The 26,373-nt window shown below is 36.5% G+C and overlaps 1 protein-coding gene across 2 annotated transcripts; it reads left to right on the forward strand.

Moving 5' to 3' along the window:
- The first annotated feature begins 1,295 nt into the window (after positions 1 to 1,295).
- On the forward strand, positions 1,296 to 25,768 carry HCFC2 (host cell factor C2). 2 transcript variants are annotated; one of them, XM_048831752.2, is made up of 16 exons: positions 1,296 to 1,486; positions 4,064 to 4,212; positions 4,669 to 4,829; positions 6,407 to 6,615; positions 7,214 to 7,298; positions 9,589 to 9,692; positions 12,044 to 12,232; positions 13,132 to 13,311; positions 14,036 to 14,085; positions 15,160 to 15,319; positions 16,077 to 16,277; positions 17,858 to 17,934; positions 18,792 to 18,932; positions 20,345 to 20,530; positions 21,542 to 21,827; positions 22,688 to 25,768. In XM_048831752.2, exons 1-16 carry the CDS (start codon positions 1,315 to 1,317, stop codon positions 22,711 to 22,713), a joined length of 2,376 nt encoding a protein of 791 aa, XP_048687709.1. In that variant the 5' UTR covers positions 1,296 to 1,314; the 3' UTR covers positions 22,714 to 25,768. The 2 variants fall into 2 exon arrangements, with proteins under 2 accessions (XP_048687709.1, XP_048687699.2); XM_048831742.2 differs by lacking the exon at positions 22,688 to 25,768 and having other exon boundaries at positions 21,542 to 22,681.
- The last annotated feature ends 605 nt before the right edge of the window (positions 25,769 to 26,373 follow it).

Consider the following 26,373-nt stretch of genomic DNA (forward strand, 5'->3'; position numbering starts at 1 on the left):
TCTGGAGAAATGGTCTGAAGTAAATAGGATGAAATTCAATAAGGACAAATGCAAAGTACTCCATTTAGGAAGGAAATGACTTCCTAGGAAGGAGTACTGCGGAAAGGAATAGGGGGGGTCACAGTGCATCACAAGCTAAATATGAGTTAACAGCGTAACCCTGCTGCAAAAAAAGGGAACGTAATCCTGGGATGTATTAGCAGGAGTGTCATAAGCAAGACATGAGAAGTAATTCTTCCGCTCTGTTCCACACTGATTAGGCCTCAAAATGGAGTACTGTGTCCAGTTCTGGATGCCACAATTCAGGAAAGATGTGGACAAATTGGAGAAAGTTCAGAGAAGAGCACCAAAAATTATTAAAGGTCTAGAAAACATGACCTGTGAGGGAAGACTGACAAAATTGGGTTTGTTTAGTCTGGAGAAGAGAAGACTGAGAGGGGACGTGATAACAATTTTCAAGTACATAAAAGGTTGTTACAAGGAGGAGGGAGAGAAATTGTTCTTCATAACCTCTGAGGATAGGACAAGAAGCAATGGGCTTAAATTACAGCAAGGGCCGTTTAGGTTGGCCATTAGGAAAAACTGCCCAACTGTCAGGGTGGTTAAACTCTGGAATAAATTGTCTAGGGAGGTTGTGGAATCTCTATCATTGGGGATATTTAAGAGCAGGATGAACAAACACCTGTCAGGGATGGTCTAGTCTAGATAACACTTAGTCCTGCCTTGAGTGCAGGGGACTGGACTAGATGACTTCTCGGAGATCCCTATGATTCTGTGATAATACTTTATCCTGCCCTGAGTGCAGGGGACACATTGCTATCTGTAGGCATTTGCTACCTCAGGTAAAAGCTGTTTACAATAGCAGTTTCTTACACTCTGTTACCCATCAGTAACCGCTACAGGCAGCTCAGCTTTCAGAGTAGCAGCTGTGTTAGTCTGTATTCGCAAAAAGAAAAGGAGGACTTGTGGCACCTGAGAGACTAACACATTTATTGGAGCATGAGCTGTCGTGAGCTACAGCTCACTGCATCCGATGCATTCCTATGAAGTGAGCTGTAGCTCACGAAAGCTTATGCTCAAATAAATTTGCTCGTCTCTCTCAGGTGCCACAAGTCCTCCTTTTCTTTCACAGGCACCACAGCCCAGCAGGGAGCAGTTTCCCGCCCCACACTCTACGCCGGCGTGTGCCTGACGCAACCGAAGGGACGTTCCCTCGCTGCCGCTGCTGCGCGCGCAGCCCAAACTCCTCCTCTTCTCGCCCCCTCCCCGCGGCCACCCCTCGCCCGCGCGGTGCATTGTGGGAGTGGCGGCAAGATGGCGGCGGCCGCCGCCGCTGCTGGCCTGAGCTGGAGGCGGGTCCCTTCCTCCACTGGGCCGGTGCCCCGCTCCCGCCACGGGCACCGCGCCGTGGCCATCCGCGAGCTGGTGATCATCTTCGGGGGTGGCAACGAGGGCATCGCGGACGAGCTGCACGTCTACAACACGGGTATGGGGCGCGGCCCGTGGGGGACGGGTCAGGAGCCGCCGCCACGGCCGGGCTGGGCTCATCTCCCAAGGGAGCCATGAGTGCGGGTGCATATGGGGGGAGGGGGAGGTGCACGGGGGTGGGGGCTCGGGAGGGATGTTTTCTATCCCTGCTCCGCTGATTTCTGTGGGACGTGGGCTTCCAGCCCTGGGTGTCTGGCGGCAGCTGCTGTTGTCTGTGCTGCAGGCCGCTGAGAGAAACATCTGCCCTAGATTTGGGTCCTGCTGGCGTTGTGCCAGCATTTGAATGCCGAGGCTGGATTTACTGCCTCTTCTAAGGCAAAGGAAGTTACGTCCCTAGGTGTGAATCTGTCATAGCCTCCTCTGTAGATCGGAAGGATTGGATGGAATTGACTGAGAAGGTGCCTGTTGAGCAAGTGGAGACCAGTTTATTGCTCTTGTCTCTTCTCCATCCGCCAAATCCCACTTGTTCCTTCTGGTGGCAACTCAGGGCATTGAATATGAAGAGAAATGGATCTGGGTTAGCAAAGTGAATGTGGCTGCATTGGGAGTTTTTTCAGACAGCAACTCCTGAAGATTAATTTTATTCATAAAAGATTAGATACTGAAACACTGCACAGAATCCCCTCCAACTGGGATAGTTGTGTAGAATTTCAGTGCGTGACCTGAGATGGGGACTAGGTAGGCTGTCAATTTTCAAATCAATTTTCAATTTTCAAATCAATTTTCAAATCAATTTTCGCTACTGCTGGTTGGGATAAGAATTAAAGGACACCCAAGTTGAGAAAATGAGAGCTAGACCATCATTTTCCCTCTCCAAATTTAAGTACTATAGAAACATATATAAATAGCAAAGAAATGGTTGTATGATTTTTGTGACTGCATTTTAGCTGAAGTCAGGATTGTGAAAATATTTTGAAGGTAGTTCATTCAGAGGAGAAATGTTAGATTTTCTTCTGAGCAAAATTTTTCCATACCAACTTGCAGATATGACTTTGCTACACTTAAACAGATGCAGTCAGTTTAAAAACCCCACTTTTTAAAATGTCTTAATCTACCATATTGTTATAAATAACATATGATTGGGGAAAGTGTTGTTTACATTTTACTTTGTGTATTTACAGTATTTCTTGTAGAATTAGTTTCCCCTATTGTTTGTGAGTGTGTGTGTGTGTGTGTGTGGAAGCTGACAGTCAAAGGGGAGAAAAATATTTACAATAAGAAAATTTAAATGTACATGTATTCCTGGTTGGGGTAAATATAATGAAACTTTTTAACACTGACTAGATGTCAAATTGATAGTGTCCCTTTAAAACACTGTATGGTAGTAAAAGGGTATGTGACTTTGACCTTTATTTCATTGTGACAGTAGAAAGATGTCTTTTCTTTGGGAGGAGTCAGTGTGGAAGTTAGTGAGTATGACCAGTGTGAGAGACTTTTACTAGTTACCTGGGCCATGTCTTCACTAGGGATAATTGTGAAGAATTCCCTGCAGTTGTTAACATTAATTCAATTTCTGCACCAATCTAGCAAGACTTTGTCATAGGAGGGCTAGATGACATAGCGCTAAAGACAGTGTTAGTAATGGAAACCACATCTGCACTAAAACTCTGAATGTTGCTAAATTCGATTAATCTGAACTGGTGTTGGCAATAGTGGAAATTTTTTCAAAAGGTTCTCTAGTGTTGACAGGGGCAGAGAGTGTGTGATCTAGAACTTAGTATAACTGTAGAGTAGCAGCCCTGTTAGTCTCTAAGGTGCCACAAGTACTCCTTTTCTTTTGTGAATACAGACTAACAGCCACTTTGTGGCTTCCTCTACAGTTATAAAAGAAAAGGAGTACTTGTGGCACCTTAGAAACTAACAAATTTATTTGAGCATAAGCTTACGAAAGCTTATGCTCAAATAAATTTGTTAGTCTCCAAGGTGCCACAAGTACTCCTTTTCTTTTATAACTGTAGAGGAAGCCAGAACTACTACTATTGAATCTGCCAGTGACTCATTGTGAGAGCTTGGGCAGGACAGTTACCCACTTTGACCTTGTATGCTCTGTCTGGGACAGTTCCACATATCTGTCATCTAAAAAGAATGTCTCAGGTATGAGAATCTCCATCACATCCTCTGCAGTGAAGACTGATATAAACAATTCATTTAACTTCTCTGCAATGGCCTTGTCTTCCTTGAGTGCTTCTTTAGCACCTTGATCGTACAGTAGCCCCACTGATTGTTTGGCAGGCTTCCTGTTTCTGATGTGCTTAAAAAATTTTACTGTTAGATTTTTATGTCTTTTGCTTGTTGCTGTGCAGATTCTTTTTTGGCCTGACTAATTACACTTGACTTGCCAGTGTTTATGTTCAGTAACACCTGTTTCACAGAGCAGTGATCAATGTGGTGGTGGTTCCGTGGATTGACTTGCTTTTTATTTTATAACCTCTTTATTGTTATCCTTTCCTATTGAGAGCCACCTACAGTCAGAAAAGAAGAAAAAGTGTCTCTTGTGTGTCCCTCTTTTGATGGCAGAGTTGTTAAAGGAGCATCAATTCCCTCTGGGTGTTAAAATTTTTTTTTTATACTATAGCTACAAATCAGTGGTTTCTTCCTGCTGTTAGAGGAGATATTCCTCCAGGCTGTGCAGCCCATGGATTTGTCTGCGATGGCACCAGAATACTAGTGTTCGGAGGAATGGTTGAATATGGAAGATACAGTAATGATTTATATGAATTACAGGTAAGAAACGCAATAAAGACCTTTCAGTTTTAAAGATTTTTAGCAAAATGGATAAATGCAGCAGATTCTGCTTCTATTTAAGTGAAATAATACATTGAGTTTGGCATGATCTGATAGGCTGCGGCTCTCAGAAAGCTGGCATGGATGAGCATTGTGTGTTCTGTTGAGGAGAGAAGAACTAAATCTTGAAAATGGAACATAAAATGAAAATGTTTAATGTCATTAGGTTTTACTTCATTAATTTATTATCAGTTGTTACTTAACTTTATTCCTGTTAGATTTAGGAGGGTATCAGGAAATATTCAATAAATTAATACTCAACTAAAGATTATACAGAAAATATGCAAAGAATAGTCCATGATGATATCTTGATTCTCAAATTACACTTTATTGATAGTATGTGAGCAGATTTGATTTCTGAAGTTGTCTTTTTTCCCTCCCCCTGCCCCCTTTAAGGCAAGTCGATGGCTGTGGAAAAAAGTAAAACCTCAGTCTCCGTCTGTTGGTTCACCACCTTGTCCTCGACTTGGCCACAGCTTTTCTTTATATGGTAACAAGTGTTATTTATTTGGTGGCCTGGCAAATGAAAGTGAAGATTCAAACAATAACATTCCCAGGTATGCTGATCGTGTTTGATCAAAATATGTAAATAATAGATGTAACAAGACACAAACCAAAAAAGCTTCTGAACGGTTAGAAGAAATTTTTTTCATGTCCCAGATGATAGTGATGGAATTACTAGAAATGCATGTTAGATAGTCTTTGCGCAATAAAGGGGCTTTGCTATAGTCTTCCCATTAGGCTTGTTGCAGAGATAACTGGTTCGAAACTCTGACATATTTGCAGTGGAAGCTAAATAGAGTGCCGTTTTGCAGAACTCCAGGATTAGCTACTAAATTTCTGAACAGTAGTCTCTTACCTTCGATCTCCTGGTACCCAAAAAGGTCATCTGATGTTTCTCTGTCTACACTGCAATTAAACACTTGCTGCTGAACATGTCAACTGACTGGGACTCAGGCTCAGGGCTGTTTAATTGTGATGTAGGTGCCTTGGCTCAGACTGGAGCTTGGGCTCTGGCATCTTGCAGGCTGGGAGGGTTCCAGAGCCTGGGCTCCACCCCAAGCCTGAACTTCTGCACTGCAATTAAACAACCCCTTAGCCAGAGACCCACAAGCACGATTCAACTGATATGGACCAGCCACAGGTGTTTAATTACAATGTAGCTATACCTTTACATATCTTTATACAGTGCTTTGGCATGCGAGTAGTATTTTTTAATTTAAATTACTTTAATGGAAGTTCCCATGAGTCTTCCTGCTTCAATGGATTTGGGTTGGAAGATTTTGTTCACAAAATGTTGCGGAGAACCATGGAATGTGCTGCATATACAAACACTTCAAAGTACAGTTAATTTTAAATCAACACACACAGGATACCAAAGCTGAAAATACTTTTTCCCCCACAGTGAATGGCAGTTAAGACCACTTGCAACTGGCTAGCTGCAGTAATGTGCCAAAACTCTCTTCTCCCTATTAAACAAGATTTGACTGAAACAAGTATCAGAACTCAGACAGTTCTCTAAAAGTAACTTGCAATAAGTGGATTTCATTTAATTCAACAATAAACGGTGAATTCCCTCTTCACTGACCAACCTGAGGGCATTCTGCTCATATTCTGCTGATGCACCATATCATAGGGTATGTGGATATGGTGCTGAGGAAATTTGAATCATGCTAAGAATCTTGGTGTCACTTTTGAATATGGCTTTTTTGTGGAATGCCAGATGTCAAAAATGGAATGAAAGCAGACTTTCTTCGATGTACAGTTTGTGCCTGAAATCTGCCCATACTTTGTCCCTCCTTACATTTAAATATCATCTCAGTATTTTTAAAACCTACTTTTTAAAACGAATACTGGCCCTATGTTTAGCTTCCTTTTTATAAATTGGACCTTCCTCTTTTTTGCTTGTGTTTAAAAAGGATGCTATTTTGTGGACTTTGTTTTTATTCTGTTTGTACGGCCCCTACCATCAAACGTTTGATGGATACTGTAAAAATAAAATCATTATAGCCGTCTGCTATGATAACCTTTTGAAAAAACAAGTAAAAGTGCTGGGCGGGGTCTAAAATGCACCAATGTTCCCTTTTATAATCCTTCAGTTATATTTTTCAATATCTTCCTAATTTTACACTAGATATTTAAATGATTTCTATGAACTGGAGCTGCAACATGGTTCTGGAGTCATAGGCTGGAGCATTCCAATGACCAAAGGGATCTTGCCTTCTCCTCGAGAATCCCACACAGCCATTGTGTATTGCAGAAAAGATTTGGGAAATCCAAAGATGTATATTTTTGGAGGGATGTGTGGCTGTCGACTTAATGACCTTTGGGAGCTTGACATAGGTGAGTTCAGTCAGTGTGTGAATCAGCTGAAGTGCATGTCTGGTGTTGAGGAAAAGTGAAACCCTATGACAATTAGTGATCTGATATATAATTGTAGTTAACACATGATTTAATGACATCCAGTGTATAGTCTTAATGCCATTTTATTCAGTGGCACAAAATGTGTCAGACTTCTATGACTATTACTTTTACCACTAACATGCTGCAACGTTCACTTGCACACCGAGATCATTGGTTTTACTAGGAAATCTTAAATATTCTTACCAAAATAATTAAAAATTGAGTAGCCTTAGTGAAATTGGGATTATAATCTCAATTTCAAATTGGTAAACAGGTTTGTCAACGTATTATATAAATCTGAAAAGGACAGTTAACATAAAAATCATCTTAGTGTGAAGTTACTAAAAAACTATAAATATGAAGATAGAAATTAGCTTGAAAGGGGCTACCTTTTGCTTTGTTAAAATCTAATTAATAGTAGGTACATGCACAGTATTTCCTGAAATCTAGGAAGTGATATGCACAAATTGCTGTATCGAATATATTTATTACTCTACTGAAATGCTGCTATCTTTTTTTTTTTTTTTTTTTTTTTTAGAAACCATGACCTGGTCAAGACCAGAAACTAAGGGGACGGTGCCACTTCCTCGCAGTCTCCATACGGCTAATGTAATAGGAAACAAGTATGTCTGTTGTTAAAAGCTCAACTATAGAAAGGTACACCTAGTAGGAGAATGACGATATAGTGTTTCTGTGTTGGATTACCCTTACGCACCACTGTACAACATAAACAGCTTTGGCCTTGTGGAATGCTCTTCTGGATGTTGTGCTTTCGTGGAATCTATGGAGACAGCAATATGCCATCATCTAAATTAAGGCTGTTAGTGAATTTTAGTAGTATTACTACTATTATTACATCCTTCTCACGCTAATGTTGGTGCACAGGGCAGAAACTAGTCTCTTCCATTCCTCTCTGTCATTAGCTGCTGCTTCTGTCTGCTCTGTGGTATTGAAATCAACTCTTCTGCTAAAGGGTGGTCTTAAGGTTTCTTTTGGCCATCCTCATTTCCTCACACCAGTTGGCTTCCACTTAACAGCATCATGTGGGAGCCTGCATATTGGCATCCGGAGTACATGTCCCATATATGCCCAACGCATCCTTCTAGTTCTAGTGGAGACAAGCTGCTGGTTGGTAATTTCTCGGATCTGTTTATTGGTAGACTGTAGTTTTAAAGCTCTTTCAGTAGTAGGCACATAGTCTTCTGTATTAACTTCACTGCTTTTTACCTTAAGCCATAACATTTAACAAATTTCAAAAACTCATGAAAATAGAGATGGCTTTTAATACATGTAAATAACCACCCATGCGCTTTTGCAAATGCAGAATGATAATCCATAAAACAGGGTAGTGTGATATTTGAACATATGGTAACACATAAAATCATCTGAAAGATGGGTCATTCTATTACTCTGTAGGAACTTCAATATTGTAATATGCTGGAGCTGAAGAAAGAAGTGGGAGAGAAACATTCCAGATACTGAATGATAGTAGGGAGTCGGAGGGGGGGGGAAGTGTACGTTGAAATGCTTTACTTTAGAGTGATATTTTAAAAAAGACTGATGTTACTTAGTAGTATCTATAACATTTAGCTTGAATAGATTTTTCCAGGCAATACTGCTGATAACAATTTAGGGGGAGAGGTAGAGCTTGATCATTACTCTTTCGTTTCATAGGCCATCAAAGTGCTGTGGAAATATATACGCACAGGAGCGTGCATGTTTGCGCGCACACACGCAACCCCATAAACTTCCATCAACAAAACTGAATTCTGTATTCTGAATCATGTAATCAGACTGAGTCATGCATGTATCTAATTCTTTCCCTGGTCCCTTTGTATAACTATACAAAATAATACTTAAAACATGGAAAATTGCTGTATGTTCTTTTACCCTCTAGATCAGTGGCTCTCAACCTTTCCGAACTACTGTACTCCTTTCAGGAGTCTGATTTGTCTTGCGTACCCCGTTTCATCTTACTTAAAAACTACTTGCTTACAAAATCAGACATAAAAATACAAAAGTGTCACAGCACACTCTTACTGAAAAATTGCTGACTTTCTCATGTTTACCATAAAATTATAAAATAAATCAATTGGAATATAAATATTTTACTTATATTTCAGTGCATAGTATATAGAGCAGTATAAGCAAGTTGTATGAAATTTTAGTTTGAACTGATTTTGCCAGCGCTTTTTATGTAGCCTGTTGTAAAACTAGGCAAATATATAGATGAGTTGATGTACCTCTGGAAGACTTCTGAGTACTCCCGGTGGTATGTGTACCCCTGATTGAGAACCACTGCCCTAGATTACTCTTCTACCAAGTAGCATAACTCAGTCCATCAGATAGCTTTATCAAAGTAAATATATTTGCTTCCAATTTATATCACCTTACAGGTTGTATATATGGGGTGGGGGAAGAAGAAGAGTGCCCTCTGAGACAAGATCACAACTTTTGATTTTTTTTATTCCTAAAAAATGTTATCAGATTGTATTTCATACAACACATTTCTAATTCTGATATCTGATAGTCTTTTAAAATGGTCTGTTGTGAACAATACATGGAAGGGCTGTAGAAGTTGTGTTTTTACTTTAGATTTTTAACTTCTAAATACCTAGCAGTTTCAGTTGCCTTTATTGAGATAAGAAATATGCCAGAGGTGTATTAATGTGGAATATTTCTCGTAGTTATTTTGCTCAACACTTTTGATATCTATAGACCTGTAACAGCACCGATTAGAAAGAGATTGTGGGGCATAAACAAACTCTTGTAAACTACGATTGAGACACTGAAGTCCTGTAAATATTCTGTTTTGTCATGGAGTATATAATGAGATGGAACGATGCAACAGGCCTGGGAACACTGTTAATTAGCTTTCTTTTTTTTTCCCCATCCTTCTTCCCTTATTTTTAGAATGTATGTTTTTGGTGGATGGGTTCCACAGACAGTGGAGGATGAGATTTCTGCTTGTGATGGTGAATGGAAGTGTACCAGTTCATTTTCTTATCTAAATTTGGGTTAGTGTTTCTGCCCTTTTTGATAATAATGATAAATTGAACACTTGTTTTAACACATGTAAACCTATGAGTAAAGTCTTAAAAAATAGTCTTAGGTGACTTTAGAACTAGACACCAGTTTCACATCCCACCTGGCACATGTTTTACTCTCAAGCTCTCCACTGATCTGGGTGTACATTTAATTCATGAAAAATACTTTCTGGATAACAGATGTCATGTTTGTAAATAGGGATGTCAAGCAATTAAAAAAATTAATTGTGATTAAATGTGTGATTAATCACACTGTTAAACAATAGAATACCATTTATTTACATATTTTTGGATGTTTTCTACATTTTCAAATATACTGATTTCAATTACAACACAGAATACAAAGTGTACAGTGCTCACTTAATATTTATTTTTGATTACAAGTATTTGCACTGTAAAAAAACAAAAGAAATAGTGGTTTTTCAATTCACCTAATATGAGTACTGTAGTGCAATCTCTTCATCATGAAAGTTGAACTTACAAATATAGAATTATGTACAAAAAAACTTGTATTCAAAAATAAAACATTGTAAAATTTTAGCGCCTGTAAGTCCACTCAGTCCTCCTACTTGCTCAGCCAATCACTCAGACAAACAAATTTGTTTACATTTGCAGGAGATAATGCTACCCGCTTCTCGTTTACAGTGTCAGAAAGTGAGAACAGATGTTCTCATGTTACTGTTGTAGCTGGCATCGCAAGATATTTACGTGCCAGATATGCTAAAGATTCACATGTCCCTTCACGTGTCAACCACCATTCCAGAAGATATGCATCCATGGTAATGACGGGTTCTTCTTGATAATAATCCAAAGCAGTGTGGACCAACACATGTTCATTTTCATTAGCTGAGTCAGATGCCACCAGCAGAAGATTGATTTTCTCTTTTGGTGGTTTGGGGTCTGTAGTTTCCACATTGGAGTGTTAGTCTGAAAGCAAGCTGAACACCTCGTCCCTCTCAGATTTTGGAAGGCACTTCAGATTTTTAAACCGTGCTGTAGCTATCTTTAGAAATCTCATATTGGTACCTTTGCATTTTGTGTAATCTGTAGTGAAAGTGTTCTTAAAATGGACAACATGCTGGGTCATCATCCGAGACTGCTATTACAGGAATTACTTGGCAGAATGTGAGTAAAACGGAGCAGGGGACATACAATTCTCCCCTAAGGCATTCAGTCGCAAATTTAATTAACGCTTTTTTCTTTTTAATGAGCGTCGTCCGCATGGAAGCATGTCCTCAGGAATCATGCTGAAGCATGAAGGGGCATACGAATGTTTAGCATATCTGGCATGTAAATACCTTGCAATGCTGGCTACAAAAGTGTCATGCAAATGCCTGTTCTTATTTACAACATCACCAGAAAGTGAGAAGAGGGCAGCATTATCTCCCTTAAATGTAAACAACCTTGTTTGTCTTCATGATTGGCTGAACAAGAAGTAGGACTGAGTGGACTTGTAGGCGCTGAAGTTTTACGTTCTTTTGTTTTTGAGTGCAGTCATGTAACAAAAAAAAAAATCTACATTTGTAAGTTGCGCTTTCACGACAAAGAGATTGCACTACAGTACTTGTATAAAGTGAATTGAAAAATACTATTTTTTTTATCATTTTCACAGTGCAAATATTTATAAGCAAAAATAATGTGCACTTTGATTTCAGTTACAACACAGAATACAATATATATGAAAATGAAGAAAAACATCCAAAATATTTAATAAATTTCAATTGGCATTCTATTATTGAACAGTGCAGTTAAAACTGCGATTAATCACGATTAATTTTTTTAAGTTAATTGCGTGAGTTAACTGCGATTAATCAGCAGCCCTAGTTGTAAGAAGTCAGCAGCATTGTAAATACAGAACAATGCTGGGGTAACTCCCCAATAGGTTCTGTATTCTGTTATATTCCTGTACTCTAAGACACGGTTGTTGTCTTTTAGTTATGCACACTGAGCTACCTTAGGACCCATACCTTTTTACTCTACATTTTCACATGATGCAACCAAAGATCAGGAAAATGGCTTCAATTATATTTGTTTGCCAGGAGACACATTTGTAGATCATATATGATACAAATCAGTGGGGGCTGATCAGTGGGGGAGTGGGGGCTCAAATGACTTGTCTGCAATGTAGATGATATCTGGTCTAACTTCAGAGGTTAGAGAATATTCGAACCATTAATGATTCAAATGAGTAAATGTAAACACATGTATAGTCTCATAGACAATCACTTTCCCTTTGACTAGTTAGATGGATTATTATCTGTATTTCTTGTTTTGAAAACACTTATTGAATGGTACTGATTATTTTAAGTTTCACTTACTAGATACCACGGAATGGATCGGTCTAATCTCAGATTGTCAGGAAGACAAAAAGAACTTGTTACCCGGGCCAAGAGCTGGACACTGTGCTGTGGCAGTCGGCACTCGTCTGTACATCTGGAGTGGTAGAGATGGTTACAGAAAAGCTTGGAATAATCAAGTTTGCTGCAAGGATCTTTGGTATTTAGATACAGGTGAGTAAGAACATAATAAAAGTACTATAATATGTTGTACATCTTACTACAATATAGAAACTTGGCATCATACCTGCTTGGAAGTTTTAATCTATAGCAAGTTTAGTGAACTTTTAAATCTCAGGTTTTTCTAGTAAAATATTGTTTCAGTGTTGATGCATTTAAAGATTATTGTTATGGCTTTCTGCGAAAAACAATGTTCTGTTTCACAGGCCTCAAATCCCACAGGCGTGCAAAGATGTTTTATGAGGCTAAATTCAATAAAATACCTCTAAGATTCTTGAGTACAAGATGCTAAAGAGTATATTATCTAAACATTTTGTAAGTTTTTTCCTGATGTGCACTTTAAATTTTCCTTAATTTCACTTTATTGTTGCGGCTACCTCTTTCACCACACTAAACAATTGCTATATTTGGTGTTTGAACGCTTCAGGTACTTGTAAAAGGTTGTGTTCCACTCTTAGTTGCTTAATGAAGCAATAATATTCTCACATTTTTTCATAGCCATTTTTGTTGAATTCTGTCCAATTGCATTCAGTGCTAGAGATACTTAGACCAGTCTTTCAGGTGCATTGTCAATAAAGCTATCTAGGGAGTCTCTGTTGTCCATGATCTTTGAAGTGATGCCTCTGCATATGCAGCCTAAAACCTCATTGATTTTTCTGCTGGCATGAGACTTCAAAAAATGTGCCTTGTATGACACTCAAGAGAGACAATTTAGTATTTTCTGGCTTTATTTTATAACTTGTTTGAAAAATGCTTTTTTGTCGCGTAGCCTATGCCATATGTATTTGGAGAAATGAGAACCGTTGATGTACTGTCATTACAGAAATATCATTTGAACTGCAATGAAAGAGCAGCTTTAAATATTCCAATTATATTTAATTGGTGTCTTTTAGAGAAACCATCAGCACCGTCGCAGGTACAGCTGATCAGAGCTACAACTAATTCTTTTCAAGTAAAATGGGATGAAGTTCCTACAGTTGAAGGATATCTTCTTCAGTTAAATGCTGACTCCCCAGCCCCTATGGTGACTGGTGGAACTGTGGTTCCTGAGACTGCACTGCTGAGTTCACAAGGTAGTACTGCAATATTTCCCTTAGATGAAACTACATTTCTACAAAGGTTCCTGTAGATACATATTTAACTATCCATTTTAAAATTAATGTAAGATAAAGACCCAGATCCTTGGCTGTGCCTAGGGAGTGCACACACTGCAACTCAAGAGTTGAAAATCTCGTTTTAAACTACCCTTGTGCTTCCTGACCCCGAGTTGGCTGAATGATGGAGTGGTTCCTTGATGTAAGCTAGAACTTCATGAGCCTGGAAGTGTCTTACAGAGTGAAACATTTGATATGAGGCAGGAAAATACAATCCATGCTCAGAATGGATTTTGTACTTTGCTATATGATACCTTGAAATCTGGCTGCGACTTTGGCCAGTACATGAAGTAGTGGGGAATGAGTTCAAAGGTAAGTTTAACATCCTATTTGTATGTGACTTGAAGGAGAAGGTATTGGGAAAAGGATTTCCATTGATTTTGTTTGCTCTTACAGTTTCATTTCAGACTTAGTGCTACTGTAAGTAGAAACAGAGATTTTGACAATAAGACAAAGGGCCTGATTCTCATTTACACAAAAGCACCTTCATACTGCTCTGGCGCTCACTCACTGGGATAAAATAGACTCCATATAAAGCATTTTAATGCTTCATAGAATCAATGGGTATTTGTTTTTGTTTACCTGTAAGGTGGTTCTACTCAGCAGCAAAGTCTATAATCAATGACTATCATCCTTCCTCCAGGAATCAAGCTGGATCTTCACAGCCAAACAAATCACATGGTTCCTAATAATGTAAGTGTAAACTGAAAATTCTCAAATCAGGACAAAGTTTTAGTGATGGTCTCACTTCCCACCCTAATTTGCCAATTTTAAAAAGTCTGAAATATTTTTAAGCTAAAAAATTAACTGCTTAATTACATTACTTCTGTTCTAATGATGCTACCTCACTTCCTGATTGAATGGAGGGTCATGAAAAGCCATTGTTGCTGATACAAGAGGGAAGCTGCAGTTGCACTGAGTACTTTATGGTAGCTGGGAGCCTGATACCAAGAAGAAAATCTCCTTTGTCCTCAAAGCCCCAGCAAAATGGGTACAGAGAGGCAGAGAGGATATGCTACGTTATTAGAGCCTTGGTGAAATTCCTTTCTTTGTAGCAGGCTCCTAATATGGTATTTGGAAGCCTGTTAGTAGCAGTTGACTCCTAATATGGCCTTTGGAAACCTGTGAATAGCAGTGTGTGTACAGCTGACTTCCCTTCTGCCCTGTTACCAGTAAAAGAAGGGTCATTAAAAGAGAGATTCTGGTTAAAAAGACTTTAAACTTTCAAAAAAATCTAGATTAGGTCATAACTGTTTAAGGCCTCTAAAAACAGGCGAACTTGTGTGGAATCAAAAATTGAAGACACTTAAAGACTACAACTTGTTCCTCAAGACTAATTGGGGATCTTAATGAAATACAAGTTTTCTTTAATAATACTATATGTTGATATGAGTATGGAGGGGGGATTTCTAATAAAATGTCTTAATCTTTTTTGGAATATAGTTGAGCCTACATAATTGTACTTTATGTGATTATTTGCAAATAAACTGTACATGTACAGTAAATGTACATGATAACTTTTAATTTGCACTTTCATTTAAGAATACTAGTGGTCTCCAAAATAGAGCTTTGAATGTTACAAGGACGCTATCAGATCAAATTTAGACTTTGTGAAAAGCTTATGTTTTACAAGTTTAATTACTTTCATCTTTATTTGAAATTCCAGTGGAAAGATTTTATGAACAAACATTTCCTTGCAATGTTTGCAGCTCAAATTGTAAACTCTAACAATTATTGTAAACAAACAATTGCTTTCTTTTTGGATAGGTACAAGTTTCATCTAATTCATTATTAAAACTAGAAGCTAAAGAAAATATTACTGAACCTGAAAACATAGTTACACAAGAAGCTACAAAGAAAAACCATCTAGATTCTAGAGGATTCAAAGAGTCAAATGCCCCCTCACTTTTGCCAGCGTGCACTTTAGGTAAGAGTTTATTCAGTAGAGACTAAAGAAAAGTTAGAGTTAAAATCTTGCAAATATAGCAAAGTAAGAATATTTGTGGGTTTTTTTTTTAAGTTAAGCCTTTCACAAAGTATCTATTACTGTACATATTTATAACAGGGGGGAAAGATGAAACCATAATTTGTCCCTAGTTTATTGTGCTTTAAGAGGAATAAAGTGTTCACTTCTGTCATTATGATGACAAATACTTGGCTATAAATAGCTCTCTACAAGAGAAAGGTCTGTTGCTACATGTTGAAAATTGGCATAGAAAGTATCAACTGAGAAACTAACTTCTACAGTTTATAATATTCCTAGTCACTTAAATTGCATGGACTGGCAAAAATTTAGGATTTCAAGGTTGCAGATGTTTTTGCTACTAAGAATTGCTTTTAGATCAATGGTTTAAATTTTTACCTCCCAGATTTAATGCTTAGCAGAATAACAGAATTTAATCAGATGGGCCGATTTTATCAGTCGAGGAACTAAGAAGCATCTTATGTACCTGTCCATAGTTAGGTGTTTTTGTGTTTTGTGTAAATAAATCAACTAGTATGGGGGAGAAATTGATATTAATTAAATAACACCAAAGTTGGTGTATGGCAGGGATCTAACCAGACTTATTCTAGTGTGGATCTGGCTAGCATCAATTCCTATAGCAGACTGAAAAACTAGATTAGGCTGATATTTATCAGTTGACATCAATATTGAAGTTGAGTTAATATTTTTCATATTGCAGGTCCTCAGACTTCAGCAAATGTAGCTGAATTACGTGACTTGGACATACGAACTGTAAATCCTGATGCTTCTGTATCCAGTACTGTCTCCAGCACACAAACTATGGTAACCCAGCAGGCTGTTAAAACTGAGTCATCAAGTACAAATGGGGCAGTTGTTAAAGATGAAACTTCACTAACAACATTCAGTTCAAAATCTGAAGGTTTGAAATGTGTTTCACATACTGTATTTTGAGCCATATTTATCTAAGGCCATCCAACTTCTAGTGTGGTGGGAAATTTTGTAATCTTTGAATAGTGGCTGGGATTGAAATAATGGTTGAGGCATTGATGATACTGAGCAAGCTGAAAGATCTCTGCGCTGGTCTCACTTTAAAATGAGGATAATCCTTACGCACCTTTGTAAACCATTTTGATTTGTGTGGGTGAAAAGTGCTACAGATATTCGTTACTAGTTGACAAAAATCCACCTTTTAGATAATGGTAGCCACGAACTTTGGTGCCTGTGCACGTTTGCGCGCTCCAGTGTTTTTCTGGCTAAAAATGCAATATATTCAAATGGTGACCTCAGATCATCTTAATTTCTTTCCAAATTGGAAGCCTCATACCACAAATGAAATTAAATTAATCACATTTATTATTTTAGACTGACCACCTCCTAATGTATGATTGAAATGTCTGAAATGAGCAGGTTATGTAAACTCAATGTATAAACAATGCCAATACAAAATTTCTAGAAGGAAGTGAATATGAACTATTTGCCATTGCCTGAGAGCAGTAACTACTGGTTGACCCTCTACTGGTGATGTCTTGCATACACAAGCACTATTCTAACAATTTGACATGTAAGCACAGAATACAAATGGAGTAATTAGAGTTGTCTGAATCTTGAATACAATTATATAATGTAATGAATTAGTTATTTTTTCTCTTCCAATTGGTGGGTTATTTTCTATATTCCTTGTTTAGAGTTCTCACATGATCTGTACTGATATGAATGAGTAAGGCTCAGGTTGTATGACTTCCAGAGATCTCTGTGACATTTTCAACTTCAGCCCTGGGGCGGCAGCTAGAGGTGTCAGACGGTGGGGGGCACTCCAGCACTCTCAGCCAGCCTAGGGGAACCCTGGCGCTCTCAGGAGCAGAGGGGGTGGGAAGCCGTGGGTGCTGGATCTTCCTCCATCCCCATTTTGTCACAGTGAGTAAAAGTCAAGGACAAGTCACGGGCAATAAATATTTACGGAAGCCCATAACCTGTCCCTGACTTTTACTAAAAATAACCATGACAAAACTTTAGCCTTATGCATGAGCAATACATTTAAAATTATTCATTGCCTAGGTTTAACATTTAGATTGTTCATACTGGGTGGGCAATTTCTGCTCCAGTCTGATTTGTTTGTGTATAGTCCAATATTGTTGTAAACAGAATTTATATATGACTCTAGGCCATAACTACTAATAATGCCATTGCCTTAGAATTGTGTAGGTCTAGTCTCCATTGATGCTACCATTTTAACTGCAATGGCATGCAACGCCGGACACCCTTAGAGTTGTTCTGTAAATTTAAAACCAACAGTTGGTTTAAAAAAGCTATTAAAATTGTCAGGTTGTAAATAGCACTGCATGTAAAACATACCAAACTATGTCTGAAATACTGAATAGACTTTTGCAAGAGACACTTGTCACTGAAATCCATTTACAAATTTTATAAGCTATGGAATTTGTCTTTACATGTCAATTGTTTTATGTGAACTAACGTTTTTAATATAATTCTTGTTTCTAGTTGCTGAAACTACTTTTATAATACCTTCAACCAAAGTCAGCACTGGTCAAACAAATAACTTGACTGTGCACTTATCTGTAAGTATGTGATATTGCATAATAATGAATGATGATCTTTGTTCTTAGTCTCAGGCCCCTCCAGATAGTTATATTTTGTTTGAAAGAAAAGCATGATGCATTGCTTAGTAGATTGCGGTGAACGGTACAGATGAAAATTATATGTTGTATCCAGTCTCTCAAAAAATAACTTCTGTGTTGCAAATGGTTTGGTTTGAGAGAGTGTAAATGAAACAACTACTCAGGAAAGGTGGGAGGAAACTGAACTACATTTCAACTCTAGGACCACATTTCTTATCACTCAGTATAGTACAACTATGTGTATATAGCTGGTATGCCTAATAGGGTCATAAATGCATCCTGTAATTAGTACTTTGATTAAAATAGAAGTATGTAGTCTTGCATACTTTAGATCAGGCATACTGCACAGTTTCAAACCTATAGGTAATTTAATTAAGTTCCTTTTGAACTGCAAGATGAGCTAATATAGAACTACTTGCCCCTTTAGAGGTGACAAAAAAAATCTAATGTCCTTCCTAGAAGAACCTCTTTTCTGGGGCAGTACTCTTAGAAATGGCATCAGAACATCAGTCTATTTGTATTTCTAATATGTTAGTAAAATATCTGTCTTGGCACATACTATCTGCATACCTTCCACCTCATGTGTTTGGAAATACCAGTGTTTTTAACAAGTTTAACCATTCAATACTTTAACTGCATTTGAGTAATAAATGTATATTTGTTCTTTGTAAGTACAACAAAGTGTAACTTACTGGAGTGACTGGGAGTTCTTTTTTCATATATTTTAGTTTTATGAACTGTGACTTTTTTTATGTTAAAGTATGGGTGGTCTATATAATGTGTTCCTCAAACATTAGAAAACTACTCCACTAAGACAGATGGCAACAGTGAAAACAAGAGAACGACAGTGGTACGATGTGGGAATTTTTAAAAGCAGTAGTGCTTTGGTGAGCCAGTACTATTTGTTGCCAGAAGAAAAATCAAGCATCTCCAACAAGGTAAGTGCTATTCGTGTGTTCTTAATTTTGGAATGTGTTGCCCATGTGTATTAACTGGTTGAGACTAAAGGTTTGGGAATTTCCTGGTTTGGTACACTGTGGAAGGAGCTAGTGCTAATAGGAGTTCTGGACCCACAGTTAAACCTAATTCAGGATGCTGGCAGATATCTTGCTTACTTACGTTCTTTTTCTGAGGCTAAATCTTCAACCAGCCGAATAAAATGCATGATTATAGGGAAGGCGCACTTAAGTTTTTACTAGTTTTATGCCAGTGTTACATAGGCAATAGCTCTCAAACTGGTAAATTTTCAAACTAGTAAGAACTTTTTGTGTGTGATTACTGGAGGTATGAAAACGTAGAAACCTGCAACTGGATTTCAAAATTAAGAAATTGTGTGGGTTAGCTATATATTTTTTAATATAGTATCTGTTTTTAAATACAACCTTGAAACTTATTCACTGAGGTCTCTTCTCCTTTAAATGTGACTCTTTAATACTCATTAACATTGTTTGACATTACACATGTCCTTACTTAAACAAATGAATGAATTCTGTATTGGTTAGCAGCATAGTGACTTTTAAGATTTATTCAACTTTATTTGTATGTCAATTCAAAGTTATAGCTCATGACTATAAACAGCAACTTCTGAAATAAAAAAAGTTAATGGACAAAATATAATAGCTTGGGCATAAGACTGTTCCTTTTTTCAAATGCATAACTTAAAAAGCTTGCGTGTGCCATTCCCTTCACTGTCCGAAAAATAAAATAAAATTAAAAAAATCACTTACACTAATGCTAGAAAGCAATCAAAAAGCATTTTTCAGGAAGTGAAAATAGGGATTACAGTTTTAACTGTTTTTTACCTTATCTATCATCCCTCTGCAGTAGGTCAGTGCTTTAATTAGTATAATTTTTGTAAGTTACTGAAATAAAAAAATATATTTAGTTTGTTTAAAGAAAACTAATAGAATTGTGACACTAATACAAAGCAACGTATGGCAACCCCTGTGTTCCCTACCAAAGCAAATAATTTCTGTTTAGTCCAGTATCCTGCCTTTATCACTGACCATAATCAGATGAAAAAACACACTGAATACAGCATATTATGGCTTGTTTAACAGAGCAGACTTCACAGTGAAACTGTATCTGAGGATTTCTTTATTCTTATGGGGATTATAAATTTCTCTTAAATGCTTCTGTTATAAGGGCTACTCTTAGCCCTTATAACAGTTTGACCTAACTTCTGGGGTCCACTGTGTATATACTGTTCACGCACACTTCTAAAATCACTTTAAATTTAGTTTTTTCTTAAGCTGATCCTGCCACCTGCTAATTCATTAGGTTAGGTGTGATTTTTAGTGTTTTATAGGTAGACTTATTTACTTGAATTTTGCATTATTTAAATTTTCAGGTGGAAAATACAGATGTCCCAGACTACAGTTTACTTAAAAAACAGGATCTCTTTCCAGGCACTGTGTACAGGTTCAGGGTTGCTGCAATTAATGGCTGTGGTGTAGGCCCTTTCAGTAAAGTCAATGAATTTAAAACCTGCATTCCTGGTTTTCCTGGGGCACCTTCAACGGTCAGAATCACCAAGGTGAGAAAGCTGATTAGGATTTCACTTTGTGTAGTGTTGACTCCCAAACCTAATCTGGTAATTTCTGGGATTTTTACTTTAAAAAAAACAACACAAAAACAAACAAACAAACAAAAAAACTGTCCTAGCATATAGTGTCAAAAGTTGATGGGTAAATTCTACTTGCTGTAACTTTTTGGTTTTTTTTTTTTGGTGTGGCCTTTTTGTTAAGAACCACATTCAGACACTTAACACTGAGAGAGAGGTGTTGATAGAAAATATTATTACCAGGTAACACTTACTTTTCAGTTCTCTGATCAGTACAGACTTTGTTTAGTGTTGTGTTAAACTGTCTCTGTCCTGAGGTGCTTGCAGCCTAAAAGAAAAGGCCTGACAACAACACGTTAAAAGATCCAAAGAATTGGTGATGTTTTAGAATGTTTTTTTATAAATCAGGCAGTAATCCTGTTAAAATGTTGGTCGCTCTGAAAAGTTCTTAAAATGACATTGAAATTTAATATTTGTGTCTCAATGACTGTATTAAATTTGTTCATTTACAAATAAAAAGATGGGTTTTTTGTTTTTTTAATGGTCAGCCCAACAAATTCAACTTGGAATCTGAAAATCAGTCTCTGCTTTTTCTGACTTATGTTATCTTACCAATAATACATTTTAAATAGTTTCTTCCATTATTTACACTTACACAACCTCATTCCCCAAAATATCCCCTTATTTGTACATCTGGAATCACGGTGTTTGTGTTGCTCTTTGTTTGATTTGCATAAGCCAGAGTAGAAGTTTTCTGTTTTCCATACCTGTTTTAGCTCAGAATTGCTATCAAGAGTAAAAGGTAGTAAATGCTTGTGTAAGTAAAGTAAGGACCGGTGGTCTGAATAAGACTGTGCCTTTTCACTCTCCATAGAGTATAACGACACTTAAATGGTAATGGAACTTTATGTAATGTACTTAATTGACAGTTGAGTTTCAACACATTGTGATACTATGCAGATAATGTTTCAAATTTTTCTCCAGAGTGTAGACTGTATTCATCTTTCATGGGAGCCACCTGTTTCACCTTCTGGAAATATCTTGGAATATTCAGCTTACTTAGCTATTCGTACCACACAAGTACACGAAAACCCAAATCAGCTTGTATTTATGAAAATATACTGTGGTCTTAAAACATCATGTGTAGTGACTGCTGCACAGCTTTCAAATGCCCATGTTGATTACACCTCCAGGCCTGCTATAGTGTTCAGGATTTCTGCAAAGAATGAGAGAGGATATGGACCAGCCACACAAGTTCGATGGCTTCAAGGTAAAGTGGATACCAAATGTTGTGTTAAATGGGATTTATCTGTACTATGAGAAAACTATTTATCAAACCATTTTTCTGTTGTTGAGTCCATTTTTCCTCAGCAGCATGCATGAGGAAACCTCTTCTCCGTGAATGATCTGTACAGTTTTTAGAAACATTTGGTCTTTAAGTTCAGCTTAAAACTTTCAGACAACTTGTTCTATTAATTTGGATACAAGTAAAAACTGAAAAGTGGAAAAAAAACTTAAATCAATGTATTGGTTCACCCCACAGGTATACATTAACAGAAAAAACCCAAACAAACTTTAGATTCTAATTAGCTTCATTTCAACTTCAAAATTTTTGTCTTGCTGACACTGCCAACTAACTAGTATCATCCACTGTTTTGATTGGTTCCTTCTGTCCTTTTTCCTCTTTAATGAGAGAGTAATTTGTTGCCTCTGTATGAGGTGCCCTGATTTTGTTCACCCAGTAAGGGCAGTGAAATCACTGCTTTCTCTTAAGGTTTCTAAAATTGTGTTCGTGTCTTGGCTTATGAAGACAGTGAGCCACTCATTACTACTTTCTCGCTTTTACATTTAAACCAGTAAAACAATTGCAGGGCTCAAACCAAAGGTGAACTATAAGAAAACTCTGTTGTCCACACTTGAAAACTGTTTCTCTAATATGGGGGAAGACAATGTAGAAGAGTTCAGTTTGGTGTTTTACTATTTCAGCCCTGCTTTGAGGGTTTTGGCAATAATCTATATACTGAAATCTCTAGATACAAACTTCAAGAATATGGTCTGTTTGAATGCGTCAGACCACTTAAACGTTCCGTGACTTCATATAGATAATAGTGTGTCTCCTTCTTTTCACAGAAATGAAAACATCAAGTTCAAAATAGAAGCACCATAATAAAATTCAAGTTATAAATGTAGTGTTTAACATTTGTAATATTTTGTAAATGCTCCAAATATTTTATTTTTGCATTGTTTTTATCTTAAATTTATATGAACACTTTTTTTTACATTTTAAACATCAGCATTATGCAGCCTTGTTCAGGTTGAACTACCATATACAGAAATTCTTATAGTGAAGGTAAATAATTAGATACTGACTATCTTCTATCAACAACCATTTTGATTAAAATTTTAAATATCACTGTCTTTTAAATCTGAAATTGACACTTGAAGCAGAATTTAAATTTGTTACAACTGCAGGTGCACAAGATTATCTGCCACTTGTGCCAGTTTTCAAAGATTTTGTAGATTGCCCGTGTCGAAATGTCATTGCACAGATAATGAGGCTTTACAAAGTTTTCTCTGTTCAGTTGAAGTTCTTATACCACATTCATCACTGTGGTATCCGAGTGCAAGGCAAACATTTCCATTTATTATAGTATCTTAAAATGTATAGAATATTTTAATATATGTACTTTTTGTAAAGAAATGATTTTTCTACTATTTGTAACAAATATTTTAATCTTTAAAGGCATTCCCTGAAGATATGCAAATACTAGGAAACTGTCACTTCTGTTTTGAAAAATATAAATGTAATGTAAATGCACTACTATTAGTTGGATTATCCTTTTGAAGTTGTACAAATCTTAAATCTGTAAATATTCTTAATGTTTACAAAGAGACCTCTCTGGTCTAATATTAAACCCTTCATGAGGATTCATCCATTTTTTAAATCCATATGCTTTGCTTCCAGCATATGCTTGCTTTTTGCACTAATAAGAATTTAATGTACCTCATACTTATGTTTGTAATCGCTTGTGTTGCTTCCATAACATTTCTGAAATATTTTAGTCTAAAAATTTAACCAAAGTCAAAATACATGGTAAGCAGTTTTGCACATATTATATGCTAATTCTTATGACATATTTATTCCAGTTAGTCTTCATAACTGCTTGTTTGGTAGAATATACAAGTAAAGCAATCAGTTCAATACTCCCATTTACTTATCAGTAATTTTTCATTAATTAGATAGTTATTTAGCTCAAAAAGCACTGCTGTTAGGAATAGGTTGATCCATTCCTGTGCTAAAGAAAATGTTTGTTCACAGTAATAGAAAAAATGTAAACATTTCAATGCTATTTATTTAAAAAAAATAATTTGTTTACCAAAGTGTAGAGTAAAATGGCTGAATTGTGTGAGGCCACTAGGTGAATAGATTTTGAGGCATCTAATAATTTTTATAAAATGAGTTACTGCACATGTGCAATGAAGTTTTATACTTTGCACTTTAAATTTTTCCTTCAATGCCAAAATAATATACATCAAGGTGGAATTACTTGCCTTTTCCCCTTACATTTGTGTTAAGAACATGTACTGTAAATATGTAATCTTAAAAATTAAGAATGGACTTACCTGTTTTGTTTTGGTTTTGTTTTGTTTTGGTTTTTAATGGGGGCATAGATATTTGGCAAAAGATTCTCAATAAAAGATTGGATAACCCAAATATGCTGAAGTAAATTTTATGGCCAAACTTTAGACTTCTAAAAGTCAGGGTTTATAATGGAAGTGCTGGTACGGCCTTTTTAACACTGCCACAATCTGTGATGCCATGTAAAAGCACTGGGGACTTTACAAATCTTCATTGTAGAACCGGTTGTGACATAAGAGTAGTAAAAATAGTTCTACTCATAACAATAGAAAATCTGACAAGAAAAAAACCTTGTGCATATAGTGTTGATTTCAACAGATTTATTTGAAGCTGAGTATTCACATCATGAATTTTTATGTAGGGTTTTTTCCTGCAGACAAAGTTAAATGGGCTTAAAAACTTTAGTATAATGGTCTACTTCATCAGTTATGACCTTGACACTACCCAGTAACTAAAATCTCCACTTACACGCAGGCTGTAACTAGAAAAGTATAACTTTGCTTTTCTTATTAGTACTGTGAAAGATGCCTTTAGAAAACATTTATGGCTTTGATTTTTGTTGGTTGGTAGCTGTGATTTTTAGTGATATTATTTAAGAATAAAATCTGTTGGGTACGTCCATGGATGGAGTTTTTGCACTTGGTTTTATATACTTTGCACATTTTATTTTTTAAAGGATGTGTCACGATGACCAAAGGTAGAACTGTGGTATTTTTAATCAAAATATGATTTCTGTGTAAGTGTACTTACAGCTGGCTTTATGTAAGTTTTCACTCTCTTCCGTTATCCCAGTTGGGTAATGTTTGAATAGTGAACAAATGCAAATCTCCTGTTCCGTGCTTCGCAGTTTTACTTTAAAATTAAATTACGTTATATACACTGTGAAAATGCACATTGAGGTCTGCTTCTCAGAACTGTACTTGCAAAATGTCTAAATCCCACCTAAGTGTCATCTTAGAGAAACATTTTATTTGCTTATAAGCTAGATGTTGAACAAATATACTGAGATGTCTGTTCCAGTTTTTAAATTTATTTGATATGATTGAAATTAGCTGTTTGAGAAACTGCATCAGAAGTTCTCATTATTCCGTATTTGTTGTTGTTAAAATACATGTAAACAAAACATCCACATTGATCAGAGTACAATATCAAATTTGTAGAAATTTCAAGGGGTTTGATAGACTTTTCATGAAAGTTCTGACTACATAAGTAGAAAAGTTATGCTAGCTGTGGCAGATATTGCAACAACTTAAGAATGTTTTTGTGAAATTTGAAATAAAATGAATGAGAACCTACATTTTGTGTTTTAAAGTAATTATAGCAATATCTTTGAATTTAGTTTGAAGTAGACCACGTGATGACCAAGCCAGAAACTTTGGAGATGTAGTTAACAATACTATTGTTAACCGGTATTTCAGGATGGTTGATTTGAGGTGGTTATAGTTTTATGGCCTGTTACTGCAGTGATCTCTACAAAGAAAATGGACGTTTTGTACAATGAAAAAATAATTGAATATATCTTATTTCAAAGCATTGTTTATTCTTTGTAATAAAGTGGTTGTCCTATAAAATGAGTTGTATGTCGGTACTTTAAATTGAGAACTATTTGTGTACAAATTTCAAAGGTCAGTCCTTTGAATGATTTGGTCTTTTAGGTTTTAAACTTAAGAATTTGCTTTAAGAGGTACAAGGAAGGAGGGCATGATCATGATACAGACATGAATGTCAACAGTACCTTTCCCCAGAACAATTTTAGATTTTGAAATTTCTGGACTATTCAAATGCATCTCTTCTGCCTGTCCCAAAGGAAATTAGTTGGATAAGGAAAGACAGATAGAATGTGAGTAAATTAAAAAGTCTTTGTTTCTTCTTCCTAGTCCTGACTGAAATAACCTTTTTAAAAAAGGCAGGTTGTCATTTATTGAAAGCAAAAGAGTTCAAAAAATACTTCCAAATTTGAATTCTTCTTTCTTGTGTAAGAAATATTTGTTTCCCAACGAACAGCAGATGTTCTGTCAATGCACATTTTGCAGTTAAGATTAAAATACCTTTGTTTTTGCTTATTAACAAACCTCAGGTGTTATGGTCAAAAATAGGGAATGATTCCCAAGGTCATCTCATTCTGACTTGGAAGCACTAGCAGCAGGGTCCTTTTAAAATATTTTTTCAGTGGTAA

Source organism: Caretta caretta, chromosome 1 (assembly GCF_965140235.1).
Source record: "Caretta caretta isolate rCarCar2 chromosome 1, rCarCar1.hap1, whole genome shotgun sequence".
NCBI lineage: Eukaryota > Metazoa > Chordata > Testudines > Cheloniidae > Caretta > Caretta caretta.

Bases quoted from the DNA above. Each gene is read 5' to 3' on its own strand.
- HCFC2 (XM_048831742.2), top strand. From the start codon at position 1,315: ATGGCGGCGGCCGCCGCCGCTGCTGGCCTGAGCTGGAGGCGGGTCCCT. The intron at 1,487-4,063 runs GTATGGGGCGCG...TTTATACTATAG, and splicing joins GCTGCACGTCTACAACACGG to CTACAAATCAGTGGTTTCTT. The intron at 14,086-15,159 runs GTAAGTGTAAAC...CTTTTTGGATAG, and splicing joins ATCACATGGTTCCTAATAAT to GTACAAGTTTCATCTAATTC.